The sequence below is a fragment of the Neophocaena asiaeorientalis genome, unplaced genomic scaffold (assembly GCF_003031525.2).
Source record: "Neophocaena asiaeorientalis asiaeorientalis breed wild unplaced genomic scaffold, Neophocaena_asiaeorientalis_V1.1 scaffold1097, whole genome shotgun sequence".
NCBI lineage: Eukaryota > Metazoa > Chordata > Mammalia > Artiodactyla > Phocoenidae > Neophocaena > Neophocaena asiaeorientalis.
Window position 1 is genome coordinate 781338 of NW_020174697.1, and position 14359 is coordinate 795696.

Here is a 14359-nt window from a genome sequence, read left to right on the forward strand (position 1 = left end):
AAGAAGTGACAACACAGACTGAGCTGCTCTTCACTAGAGAAGTCTAACACAAAGGTCCCGGAAACAGGAGCATTAATGCTTCAGAGGCCAACATTACATCTTCAGTTGTTGGTAGATCTGGTTAACAGAATCCAGGACTCTTGCCACTACAGCCTGTTGTTGCCTCTAAGCTATACCAAGTGGGTACCACAGCAGACTCCAGTGTGCAGCCAAGTCATCTGTCCTACTCACTACATGCGGTTCATGCAAAATCCTGACCTACTCTTTGTGCTTAGCTGAAGTTGCTGGTCGGACCCATTTTACATAAGTGAACAGACCTCCTCTCTTTCCCATTCCATTGTTTGAATCGCAGTGTCTTTGTGACATTTGGATCATCTGAAAACCACAGTTCTTTTGAAAGAGGAGGTCTCATGTATGGCAGCTCAGGATCTTCAGATACGATTAGTACCTTTAGACACAAAACAATGATACTTATCAGAGCCAAGTCATTTAAGAGGCAAATAAAGTGTTCACATTGGCTAAGTGCTTGCAGACCACGCCCTCCATGCCAAGCAAGACAGTATGTGCCTTACCCTGGCCCCAGGATCCCGAGCCCGGATGGATCTGGCTGCAGCAAAAGCAGCAGTTCCTCCACCGATGAGCAGGAATGGAATGTGACTTGGTACCCTGACTTCAGGAACTGGCTCTCCTTCTAGAGCTGTAAGCAAAAGACCAGACAGGGTGAATTTTTTTTTAAGTCTCAGACAACTCCTTGCCACTATTTAAAGAAAAAAACAAAACACCTTTCACTTGACTTAATCGTTTACATAAAAAGCTAGCAAAACACTGCAGCTACATTAATCTTATGACATTTCATTGCATTCTGATAGTATAGGAGAAGGAAGCATCCCTTTCATTTCATAAGTGAAAAATACCCAAAAAAGAGGTGAATAATTTGGCCAATGTCATTCACTCACTAAGTCTCTCAGAACTAGAACCTAGCTTAGTGTTTAGCTATTTCTAAAATATATTAGAAAGTATATATTAGAAAGCTTCTGCCCTTCCCATTAATTTCTTAATGACCAACAGGAACATATCAAGTTCAGTTTCACCTTTTGTTAGCAATAAAGGGGGAAAACCCAGCAGATCAATCGTGGATTATTAAACAATGTTCAAAACTAAGGAGGTGGTATGAAGGAAAGCAATGGAAATTGCCTACCCAGAGTCGTGGGGCTTATTAAAGGATTAAAACATTCCTCTCTGAAAAATCAAGCCAGATGTGTGGGATGGAAGTGATGGCTAGACCTATATGCTTTAGGGAAACAAATATATCTTTAACAAATTGAAACTCCAAAGACTCAAAAGGGGAACAAAACAGACCAAAAGAATGTCCTCATGGAAAAAAGAGGGCCTTCATCTCTTTTCCAATAATTTTCCTTGCCAAGCTTGCATTTTTTATTTAAAGCTAGCCCTTAAGAGTCTAATATAAAGAAAAACAACCAATCATAATTATCACTAATTTTATTCTCAAACCCAAATTACAGTCAAACACTGTAACAAACTGCTCCCCGGTCTGGGGTAATACCATAGTTTCTGGAAGCTTACAATCTCACAGCATCATCGTGTCTAAACAGTATATCCGCAAAGCATAGCACCCAAATTGTTTATAACTTTCCCTTTATATACTGAGTCTCAAATCATACTCACCAGATGATGTGGCCCTTTTCTGTTTCTCTTCTGGTGTCAGCCCTAACCCTGAAATTCTTTCATTGTATCTTTTTTGGTCATCTTTTATTGTCTTGTAGACCTGAAGACCCAAACATGGAGAAAATTTATTTCATCATACAGCTAGCTAGCTCATACCATAAGTAACATTCATTATCTTTCAATTAAATGAGAAGCTTTTGTCTACATGAGGTAAGTTCTTCTATGTTAGAATCACTAAGGCAAAAATTATTTTCTTAAGAAATTAAAAATACCGAGTGTGTACACACTTGGTATGGAAAGAATACAGGTAAGCAGATGGAAATGTTGCAGTTTCAGATTTCCTTAGGCTATATGTGAAGAATTTTCCTCATATTTAATTCTGAAGGTACAGCTAAAGAAAAAAGAAAAACATTTTATACTGGAAGAATAAAGTGCTAGGAAGAGCTAGACTTTATAAAAGGAGTTTTGGACTATGCTGGATACTACCTGTGAAACCAATCTATATGGTCCTGAGTAGGAAGCTGGGACATAGGTTTTCTTGGTAGATGTCCCAAGTTTCGCTAAGTACTTAGATAATGCCCTGAAGCATGTCCGCCAGTATGCCTAGTCTTATAGAGTAACCCATCTTTCCCTCAATGGCCTATCCTTTTATGACACTCAGATAGTTAATGGGCAAACATCTCGCTTAAACACCTACTGTATTTCAAATATACTATCTTCTCTATCCTTTCAAATTGAAGAAGGGTACCTTAGCACTGACTAGTTTTTTTTTTTAATACAGCATCAGAATTTATTGAAGATTTTTTAAAAAGCAGTAGGCAAGAATGACTTGTTTTAATTACAACACTTTTGCTCTTTTGTACCCCACAGGGTCAATAAGATAGGAATTTAAGTGACCATATGTCATTTGAAATCCCAGATTGTTAATTAATTAGAGGAGAAAGTAAGGACAATCAGAGGAAGTATCATAAAACATGTTCTAAGAATACTTCTATGAGCCCCTTACAAAGCAGCCCACTAGGCAATGTGCTGCAGTAAGGAACCTAGACTCTCAGACCTGGACTGGACACTTATGAACCTGGAAACATCTAACGTATGATATGAATGAACTAGAAAATTAACTACTGTATGTTAAAAGATAATGGTTATTCCTTGAATGTACCACTAAATTCATCAAATTCATAAACTGAATTCAAATAACATTAATTTCAGGAAGAAAGGTTTTTTATCTTGGCATCAGATATCATACACAAGTCGAGCATTTATTCATTCCTTAAAAAAATATTTATTTTAAGAAAGGGACATTTACCTAAAGAGACGGCCTAAGCTGGTCAGTGTGAGTGAACAGAGAAATAAACTAGGGTCATGTTCACTTTGAGAGGGATATCCAAAAATAGCCTAGGGCCTCTCATACCTCCTAATGGCTTCACACACGAAGGGAAGAGCAGACCAAGAAATATCTTGAGGTTTAGTGGGGAAAGGACAAGAAAGAGGTTTGTCACATATTTATATACATATATATTTATATATTTAGCTTTTAAGTAAATTTTCCGATATAAAAATAAGTTTACAGACATACTAAATAAAAATTTACCTTTTCCCCCCGAGTGTTTCTGTCTCCCCAGATTGCACAGATTTTCAGTTAGTAACATGAATACATGTCAGGTAAAGAAAAACTACAAACTTATAAAATATGTTAGCAGACAACTTTCCTAAACAGATGAATATGACGCCATGTATTCATCTTAAAGGAATATGAAAGGAAACAGTTCATTTTCTGAGTCAGGCTATGTGGTCCTATCAGTTGAACAATGGCAAAGGGCCCAAATACTAAATCTCATTAAATATTCTAAAGGCTACCTTGACTCTGCTCACTGACAAATCTAAGCCACCTCATTATTTAAAATGTAATATAAAACTATACAAAATAGTTTGGTAGACAAAAGCTTATCATTTAACCTGAAATCATTATAATGTAGCAGCTTTATTATTACCAGTGTTGGATAAACCCAGAGGGCAATGAGGCATTTAACTGAATGGCTTGAGAGGAACTTGTGCTTCACAGACATTTCTAGGCAGGAGAAAGCAACAGTGAGTGGCCCTATCTTGTGGCCTGGCATTAAGAGATTTGCCTGGCCAGCTCTGTGGAGGCCATCCAACTCTGGTACAGCAACATAAACCAGAGGTTTAACAGGTTTCGACTGTTACAAACATATCAGATGCAAACAATTTAAATCTATTTCTGAATGAATGGGGTGGAACTGATGAGAAAAGTTGAGAGAGCTATAAAATGGAAAAGTTAAGGTTTAGAGGGTAGTATCTGAATTATGAAAGAGAGGCATTTAAGAAAGCAATCCACACGAATGCATTAGCTTGTACCACTTCAGCCACTAGTTTGACCAAATTACAGATTACAAAAGGGACACTGCCAAACGAATTTACTTGAAATAGAGGCTGGGGGTGAGCGGGAAGAACACTGCAATTTCTATGGCTTTTGGGACCTCCTCCGAAGCATTCAATAAAATGCCTTTTCACAATAAAAGTAGGGTTAATTTATTGTTTCCCACAAAACACAAAAATTACATTTTACCTAAAATGATTCAAAATGGATGGTGTTCAAGTTACCTTTACTTGCATTCAATGTTTACTCTTTGAGACTGTCTTGTTAGGTATGCAGCACTAAAGCACAATATAATTTAGCATCATAAAAAAAGAATTATGAAATTGGCAAAAGTTTCAAAGAAAGGGTTGATGATGAGGATTTATAATAATCATTAAATGTATGGCTTTAGATATATCTGGTAAGACTTCCACAGTCTGAAGAATGAGACTGGAGGACTCCCTAGTGACTGACAATGTCCCTTTAATAAATACCTAGAAAGCACATGCTGTGAATATTTCATCGTATTCTAACGGATCAAGTTTTCATCAGTGCCATGGTCTCACCCACCCTACCCCAAAATATATTTTACTGTAAGTATCTTACATAATAAACTCCTGCCCCAGTGACTGTTGCTCCTACAATTAAGAAGTATACTAGGCTGCTGCCATCTTTCCCAGAAGCACCTGCAGACGCTAGTGATCTAGAAGGGGATCCTAGGTGATGACACTGCACAACTGTAGGTAAAGATAAGGCCAAGAAAGAAACAAAAGGAAATAGAAAAAGCACTAAGTATTAATGAAGAAACATTCAACACAAAGGCAGGGAAGCATTTTTGGTTACCCTGTGCTAAAAAAGAAAAAAGTGCTGCTCCAGGAATGGAGGAGAATGTATATTTCCTCAAAGTCTGTTATCAGACACAGCTCACCTATTTCTTACTCCGATTTGACCCACAACTGGCAAGAGCTGTCTACTTTTCTTGTGCACTTGGGAGTTAGGTCAGGGAATGATAATCTAAGTAGCTTCAAATAATTTTCATGTCCCCCCTTTTTTTAACCTAGATCAAGTAACAAAGATAAGTTCACCGTCTTACCAGGGTAGAAAGAACTAAAACTGTAATGTCATCCAACCATTTGCTCTCAATAAGTAAAACAAACAGCGTCCTTCAATCAAGGGTGTTACTAGGTGTTATCTAAGTTGGTTCACTCAGCCTTACATGATCCAACTTTAGACTGATCTGCTTAGTCACAGTAAACCCTGCCAAGTTAAAGAAAAATGCCCACAGAATAACTCCTCTGTGACCAGCTAAGCTGATCAGAGTTCATTTAAGGAGATATTATTGTGGTACTATTAGATAGCAGTTAAAACCATATTTCTCACCTCACACAAACTCCATCCTAAAACTGGAGATACTAGGCCTACTTCTATAATTTAGTATTTGGGTGAGATTCAGGGATAGTTTTCCTTTCAGGAATGCCAGATTGAAGGTTGTTGTTTTTAAATGTTTATTATCCCAAACTAAGGAAAAATAAAATATTTGACAAATGGGTCAAAATCAAATATTGTGCTAAGGAGCTGCAATGAATTTTGACCATATTCACAGGTTAGTGTGTCACATCCAAGAGAAAAGGTACAATTTTATGGATTAGTCAAATCTAAGAAAACGCAGAGCTTCCAAGTAAAGAGTAAAAAGACAAGTGAAAAAAGCAAAGATAATCAACGTGAGATTAAATTTCAGTCATTCCCAAATTGGCTCTCATAGGATATTAGACAGTAGGCGCTTTAAAGAAGGCTTTTTGGAAATTCTTCCAAAAGGAGAAAGGAGAATTAGTTGTAAAAGTCTTAAAGCAGAGTAGTACTGAGTCTATTAATGGGAGCTGTTTGGCAGCTTCTTTACACAAGCTGCTTTTCTACTTACATATGCACCAGCTCCTATTGTTGATAAGCCCACAATAAGGACTAATACAGAATTATCGATTTTGCCCCCTGATGCACCAGAGCTAGTCATTTGTCTTGTCATCTGGAGTTCTAGAGGAACATGCCATCGCTGGAACAAGTTGCCTAAGGAACACAATTTATTAAGACACACACACATACAAAAATAAAATAGTTAATACATGTTTATGACTAAACATCAATGCACTGTACAAGTAAAGACTTAACTGCCCATTGGGCTGTGTGATATTCACTGTCAAATGACCAAGGGAAAAAAATCTTCAAAACTGTACACACAAATACAACAGATATCAGAATGCACACTCTTAAGTTGTTGGAGTTTTAACAGTACAAGTTAATGCTGTCCAGGGAGGAATTTATAGCTTCCAGAAAAGGTAATGAAAAACACACGGGCAGTTCATCAAATACCTCTCTCTTCACATCTTCACCGTAAATGAAGTAAACATGGAGAGATGACTGAATAGATAGATATAACAAGTTAACTACAGGCTACCTGGGACACACTAACAACTACTTAAGGAGTAGTCTAAATGGCTGGCTCAAACCTTGCACAAAATAATAAACTCCTGCAACACAACCTAACCAGAATACAGTTTAGTCTTGTGTGAAAGGTAATGTGTCCTGGAAGACAGAAATGGTAAAGCTTAGAAGAAAACCAGAAAAAAAAATTTAGGTGAATTTATCTCCCCCAAAGAACTGAAGAATTTTGGACTATGAAATATTTTTTACAATGACAAAATTTAAAATATCTACCAACTATCAATACTTGGCTCTCAGTCCTCCAAAATAATACAAAGATTATGTTGATGTAAAAACTCGATACAGCTATGTAAGAATCTGAGGATCATAACAACGCTCACAAATGGAAATGTAAGAGTTTCATAGACTTCTTTCTCCAGGAGGATGCTGGCATTTTCAGATGAAGGAAGAAGGTCTCAGCACCTTCTCTGCTTGTGAGATTCCTCGTGTTGACTATTAACCTAGAACAGGGGTTTGCAAAACTTTTTCTGTAAAGAACCAGATAGAAAATATTCTCAGGTTTGCGGGCCACGTGGTGTCTGCTGCAACTACTCAATTCTGCTGATGTTGCACAAAAGCCATAACATACAAATGAATGGGCGTGACTGTGTCCCAATAAAACTTTGTTAATGGACGCTGAAATGTGAATTTTAAATAATTTTCAAAAAATAGTCTATTAACAGTTTTTTTCAGCCATCTGAAAAATGTAAAAACCAATTTTAGCTCAAGGGGCATACAAAAGCATGTGGGTTTGGCCCGTGGGCTGTAGTTTGCCAATCCTGATCTAGAACAATGGTTCTAAAACTTGAGTGTGCATCAGAATCCCCTGGAGGGTTTATTAAAACATGGATGGCCAGACCTACCACCCGGAGTTTCTGAGTTGGAGGATCTGGGATAGGGCTCAAGAATGTGCATTTCTAACAAGTTCCCAGGTGATGCTGATGCTGCCAGTCTACACTTTGAGAATCACTGGTCTAGAGGCAAGTAGATATGTTCTGGTCTGATCAAGCTTTAAAAGACAAACAGAACGGCGCCAGTAGCTATTCCCTATGTACTTGCAGAGATGTGAAATAGGGAGCTATCCCCCTTGCTTTCACAATTACAGGGCTCAGAGGGGTAAAAACACGTCCAAAACAGGGCTGCAGTCTCTTACCTGAAATCCTTGGGAACATGTGCATTCCAGAACTTGGAATTGTTAGGTTTGACGTATATAATGCATACACCATATAGTAACACCCAACACAGTAAGGGGCAGCAACCGAGTCACACACATTAATGCTTCTATGACCAAGCACACTGAGTGGAATAAACAAAAGACTCTAAGTAGCTTCTCTCCAGTTCAGGTCAGGTTTTACTGACAAATGAATTACAAAAACTTGATTTTTAGTCCTATTTTGATTTCTAGATTATAGATAAGAGACTATGGACCTATATTCTTAGAACTGGAAATGTATTTTTCTCTACTGTTTTTATTTCTTACCTGTTTTAGAATCCTTCATCACCACATGAAATAAAACGGCTTATATTTGGAAATAACAACAAATCACTAAAATAAAAACATGTGCAAGAGTGGAGAAGCTTATCTTGATCTGGGCAAGCTTTTGATTTTCAGAAGTCCATAAAAACGATGAAGCATCAGAAATAGAAACTGACAACTCTCAGAGCTTAGAAAATGAAACTGGGTAGAAAAAGTTCCACATGGCTTAGCACAAAGAATTTAGTTTTGTCCTTTACCTTCACTCCAAGTTTTTCTTTACTGAAAATAAATGCTTTAAAAATTCTGTTTATCCCTCTAGATGATCCTAAATACAGAAATAATAATAACTTTGCTTTAATATAATAATTTAATATAATATTCTGATTTTGCTTGCTTTTCACAAACATAAAACTAAAGGTGTAGATTTGGGTAAGTTCAGCAGTTCTTGTCTCAATTTGCACAACAAAAAAGACATTTAAAAGTAAATTGGTTTTCTCAGGGTATATGCCCAGTAGTGGGATTGCTGGGTCATATGGTAGTTCTATTTTTAGTTTTTTAAGGAACCTCCATACTGTTCTCCATAGTGGCTGTATCAATTCACATTCCCACCAACAGTGCAAGAGGGTTCCCTTTTCTCCACACCCTCTCCAGCATTGATTGTTTGCAGATTTTTTTTTTTTGATGATGGCCATTCTGACCGTCATACCTCATTGTAGTTTTGACTTGCATTTCTCTAAAAAAAAGGTTCTAAATAACCTAGGGGCAGGACAGGAATAAAGATGCAGACGTAGAGAATGGACTTGAGGACACGGGGAAGGGGAAGCTGGGACGAAATGAGAGAGTGGCATGGACAGATATACACTACCAAATGTAAAATAGATAGCTAGTGGGAAGCAGCCGCATAGCACAGGGAGATCAGCTCGGTGCTTTGTGACCACCTAGAGGGGGGGGATAGGGGGGGGGGGAGGGAGACGCAAGAGGGAAGAGATATGGGGACATATGTATAGGTATAACTGATTCACTTTGTTATACGGCAGAAACTAACACACCATTGTAAAGCAATTATACTCCAATAAAGATGTTTAAAAAAAAGTAAATTGATTTTTTTACAAAGTAAATGGGTTTACATTTAAACTATTGCTTGAAAAGAAATATAATACAATACTGTCATTAACAAACCAACTTTTTACATACCTAGTGACTTTAATTTTGTAAAAGGTGATAATATTGTATGGATGTTCATATTTTCCCTCCAATTTTCTTTTACCTATAAAATTATTCCCACACCTTTCCCCCCATAGCCTCAAAGTTTTAGGAGATTTTACATTATGACTGAAACATGCCTTTTCACTTGTCTTATTAATGTGGGAGAGCCACCTTACTCCTTGACATCTCATTGCCCCAATCTACTTGTTTTAGATTTTCTGCAGTCAGACCACATGTACAGAGGTAGAGCTTCCTTCCTCACACTTAGGATTCAATTCTTTTTTTTTTTAAATTTGATCATTTATATGTAATAATATGATTGCCATTTTAGCGATAATTAGAACCTCTACTGTGTCATATAATTATTTCTTTTTAGTGGTTGGAATAATTAAGATCTAGTCTCTTAGCAAGTCTGATAATATAATACAACATTATTGTCTATATTCATTATATCGTGCAAAGATTCAATTCCTGTAGGTGTTTGATCAACAAATATTTCTTGAATTAATGAATAAAATAAGGAACTAGAAATTCTCCCCGGTTCTACTGATAAGGACTGAACACTTTGAAGAATTCTTTGCAAAGAAGTTTTGGCCATATCCCATTGTACAGGCTGCTTAATAATAAATTAGTAACTTCAAATACCACAGGCTAGCATTAGAATAGTACCTAAATTAGCAAATTCATTTCCTTAGACTTCATAATCTCCTGTTTTTCCATACTCCCAGAAGGCCTTTTCCAGAAATACATTCACACAATTGAGGCACCTAGGAATCTCAAGTGGTTAAGAGGTCTATATGCTCTTGAAGCTTGTTTTCTGAATGTCAAACTTATTTTTCTGACATGGATAAAACACAGGATAGGACAAGCCTAGATGATGTGTCCATTGTAGTTAGATGCCTCTTGTGTGAAACACTCTGAAGGCACCAGAAGAAAAATGATTTAGATGACAGAAAAAAAAAATCTAACTCTATTCTGCAAAGTTACGTCCTTCACATTACTAGGGTTTAGTCACTGAGAATTCACCACGTACCAGAGACTGTACAAAATGCTGAGGACACAAAAATAAATATGACATAACTCCTGTCTCAGATAGTGTATAGCTTAGGAGGGGAGAATGGCTGCTACTATTCTGAATATCAGAAAATGAACTTGACACAAATCACAAGAGACTCAAGGCTGCTCAGTTTGGTTTTTAATCCTTAGGTCAGAAGAATGGAAGGGAAAGAGTCATTATTCATCAGAACAGTAGTTTCCAAACTTGCCTGATCATATGAATTACATCAAGGGGCTTGTTAAATATAAATATAAATTCCCAAGGCTCTCTCCTAGAGATTCTCATTCAGTACTTTTAGGGTTGGCCCTCCATTCAATTTATATGACCAGGAAAGTTTTGGAAACATAAAACTTACAATATGCAACAACTCCCTTAAAATATTAGAAAATGTCTAGAAAATACAACATATTAATTGGTTTCAGAAAATGCTGACTTGCTAAAATTTTCTTCGGGAAAGTTTTGCCTCAGCAGAAGGAGTAGGTAAAGGCTCATCTTCTAGGCTTCAAAGAAAGTGTCATGTGGCAGTGCCCAGGAAGCCTGGATCCTTGCCCTCAAGATGTCCAGTTTCCTTTTTAAAGAGGTGAGAAGGATTCTGAACAGAGAAAAATGTTCAAACATTTGACCCTCACCTCAGGGGTCGGTGATCAGTCTGATCACATCGGTGGCACAATGTTTGATAACCAAATAAAATACTACAGAACAGAAAATATCTACTACCTAACCAATCTGCTCAGTGCTGAATGCAGATATAAAGTGATGACTATTAATTACCTTTAATCATTTCTGGAAAGAGGCAGAGCATCCAAATAAAGTAAATAAACAAATAGTAGCAATTATGGTTTTAAGGTAAAAGGCAACATATAATGGAAACGAACCTGACAATGGTGACAGATGTGGATGAGATGTTTCAAGGGAGGTTTAAAGTTTGCTATAATCCTGGCAAAGAACTAGTGGGGAGGAAGGGATAAAAGGAGGGGAAATGGCATATCAACAAACAATGCCTCTTCCTGGTCTATGCAAAAACATATGGTAAATGCTGCTATGTGCAAAAGAAATCAGATTAAAAGCAATCAGTAATCGAGCCAGAAAACAAGGTTGATGCCTTAAATGACAGAAGCATTTCTTTTTGAAATTGTAACCACCCCCACCCACTGCTAAAGGTAATGATGTTATACTCTGGTGCTTGGCCAAAGGACAAAGAGTAAGTGTATACAAAGAAATGATGGATATGTCAAGAAGTCAGAATATATTCTACAGCAGACTGCCTTAAAATAAAGTCATGCAATGGAAAAGAACGTTTTCAGTGAGTATTTTTCAGTAGTTCTAATATCACCAACCACCTCAAATGTCTCATAACTCAATTTACCTTTGCAAATCCATACTTAATTGATGAGAACTTTTGGTCAGACTTCAGAATGCTGGCAAAAGTTGTGAGTTTTAAGCAAAATAAGTACACGAAGTTTGAAAGCCCAGTGTGGATGAAAATCTTCAGCTTACCTAAATTTCTGTCCAACTTACATAGAGCATTCTCATTTCAATGCACAAAACCCATACAGATGACATCATAGACAGGATGTTAGTTTTTAAAATCTAATCTGGTCTTTAAGTTCCCAAAGCAACATGTCTTAGAACATACCTCGGGTACACCCATCAGGAAACATTTTCTTGAGGCATAGCAACTGGAAAAACTTTTCAAATGCACATTTCCGAAGACTCTCACAATCTAAGGGAAATATTTTCCACTTTTTTTTAAAGCACCCAGAAGGCAGTTCCAAATTGAAAAGGCCTCAAGGCAGTTCCACACTGACATAGCAAATGTGAATCTCCTCGGGTGGCCATTCAAAGATGATTGATAAAAAAAAAAAAAAAAAAAAAAAAACAACAAAACAGCGCCTCCTACAGGTGGATAACTCTTTACCCCCCTGAAATTGTGCAGGTTGGAAATCAGCAGGCGCAAGACATGCTTAGATAAATTCAAGGAATCTGATGCCCAGTGGGCTAAAGGGGAACCGGATTCATCCTTAACCTTTTGAGGTCAAACTTTAGGAAGCAGTGTGGAGTTGGGGCAAGAGGATTAGGGACCTAGAGACTGGCAAACTAACCTCTGCTCTGCCTGTTACTTAGGTATGTGACCTTGAGCAAGCAATTTCACCTCTCTGTGCCTCGGTTTATTATCTATAAAATTAGTGGGTTGAACTTTACTACGAAATCCCTTCTGGCTCTAAAATTTGCTGAAACAACTTCATGGAGGGCAAATACAATGCTTTCTGCAAACTGTTTCTTCGAAGCGTTGAGACTACCAAGAATTACACTGACGAGGCATCTCAGACTAATTCTGGGCCAACTCTTCCCGGTGGCTGGCGCACAGGCGGACTGACTCCTTACTTGCACTGATTGCACTGTTTCTGTTTCACAGGGCACTCAAATCTATGAATCTGATCTGGGGTTTGGAAGGTAGGCAGGTAATATGCTCATTTACAGAAGGAACTGAGGCGTAGGGCTTAAATGTCCTGCTTAAGGTCTCTCAATCGATAAATGACAAAGTCTACTTCACCTCATTGCTCTAAAAAGGCTGACTGGGGGTGGCCGGGAGGTGGCATTGGACAATACGAGACAGCCAGCTGTTCTGTTATCCCTGAACAGCAAACCCTCCCAGAAAAAGGCCTCAAGCCGACTACTGGGCTCAAATCCCTTGAAGGTCAGGCCGGCACGGCTTGCGAAACTTACGGTTTGAATCCCGCCAATTCGGAATTCACGCGACTGTTGAGTGTGTTTATAGTTTTTCCCCAGGGGCGGGGGTGGGGTGGGATGGGGAAGGCCTGAGAGGCATTGGGAGCCTGTAGAACCCAGGCACTTGGTCTTCAAGGTGGGGTTTGCCCGGGATGGGTCAGTCACCTGGGAGCCGGTTCCTCTGCCTCGGGCCTCGGACGCACACTGTCCGCACCAAGGGCGCCAGCTTATGCTTCAAAGCACCCGCCGCCAGGCCTCCACACCGGTACATTTCCGCAACCGCTACTCTGGACCTCCTCCTCCTTTCCTTTCTTCTTAAGCACGGACGGACCGACAGGTCAAACACCGTGGGCCTTGGCCAGTTCCCCCGGCTCCCTTCACACGCACTCTACGTAGGCTCCTCCTCCCAGCTTCGGGTGGGCATTGGACAGCTAGGCCGGCCTTCTAGAGCAGGGGAAGGGTAAGCGCGACTGGAGGCCTACTGCGCAGGCGTAACACTCAGCGCCGCATTGCGATTGGTCCGCACGGAGAGAAGCTGTGCGCATGCGCTTAGCTGTCCGAACGCTTGGAAAGACCACAGGCTGAGTCGCTTGCAAGTTTCTGTGGGTTGATGGCAATGCGTTCCGCTAAGCGAGCTCAAAAGCTGTCCAAGCAGGGACCGGTGGGGCCGCTTTGCCTGGCGGTTGTGGCCGGTGCTGCCACTCTGTCGATGGCGGGAACCTGTAACGGCACCTCACAAAGCGTGGCCCCAGCACCGCAGTTTGTTTTTCTGTTTTAGGCCACTATATACTAGGTACTAAGCTTTCCGGGTTCTCTGGCTGTAGTCCACTTCCAGTATTTCCGTAGGTCCAGCCGGGGCACCTGGCTTCCCAGATTCGGTGTGGACTTCCGTCTTTACAAATTGCTGGCGCTTTCCCACCCAGCCCCTGTTTGCAGGACTAGTAATCATTCCGTGCTCTCTTTCCCAAATCGCTTTTATATTGTGCAGTTCTGTGTCCTAGATGCTGTACGAGGGCTGCGGACAGTCTCCTGCTATTACGGCTTCCGTGCTTGAGAGCAGGATGCCGGCAAAAAGAGTTTGTGCTTCACAGACTTTCTGTGGGAGTATTCCTAAGCAGGATTTTAAGAGTTGTGGGAGGAGTAGGGTGGGGGGCTGAGTGTAACTAGGTGTTTTGACTCTACCAAATGTAAGCTAAATTGGAAATAAATTATTGGCTGTATGCAAAACATAACATATGCCTATTTCAAAGTTTTGAGTTACATGTTCATTTAACAGGTATTTATTGAGCACTTGCCACTTGGACTGTGCTATTAAAGGAGCTCTGGGGGATATGAAAAGTATAGGAAG

The 14359-nt window shown here is 39.3% G+C and overlaps 1 protein-coding gene across 1 annotated transcript in view; it reads right to left on the minus strand.

Annotated features, from left to right (window-relative positions):
- Nucleotides 1-13483, minus strand: part of AIFM1 (apoptosis inducing factor mitochondria associated 1) — a 28153-nt gene extending 14670 nt beyond the window's left edge. Inside the window, exons 1-5 of the mRNA XM_024758968.1 lie at nt 13177-13483; nt 5985-6127; nt 1687-1786; nt 573-697; nt 318-448 (exon numbers count right to left, since the gene is read on the minus strand). Of these exons, the coding sequence (XP_024614736.1) occupies nt 318-448; nt 573-697; nt 1687-1786; nt 5985-6127; nt 13177-13282 (605 nt within the window). The 5' untranslated portion in view covers nt 13283-13483. The remainder of the gene's footprint in view (nt 1-317; nt 449-572; nt 698-1686; nt 1787-5984; nt 6128-13176) is intronic.
- Nucleotides 13484-14359: the final 876 nt, after the last annotated feature.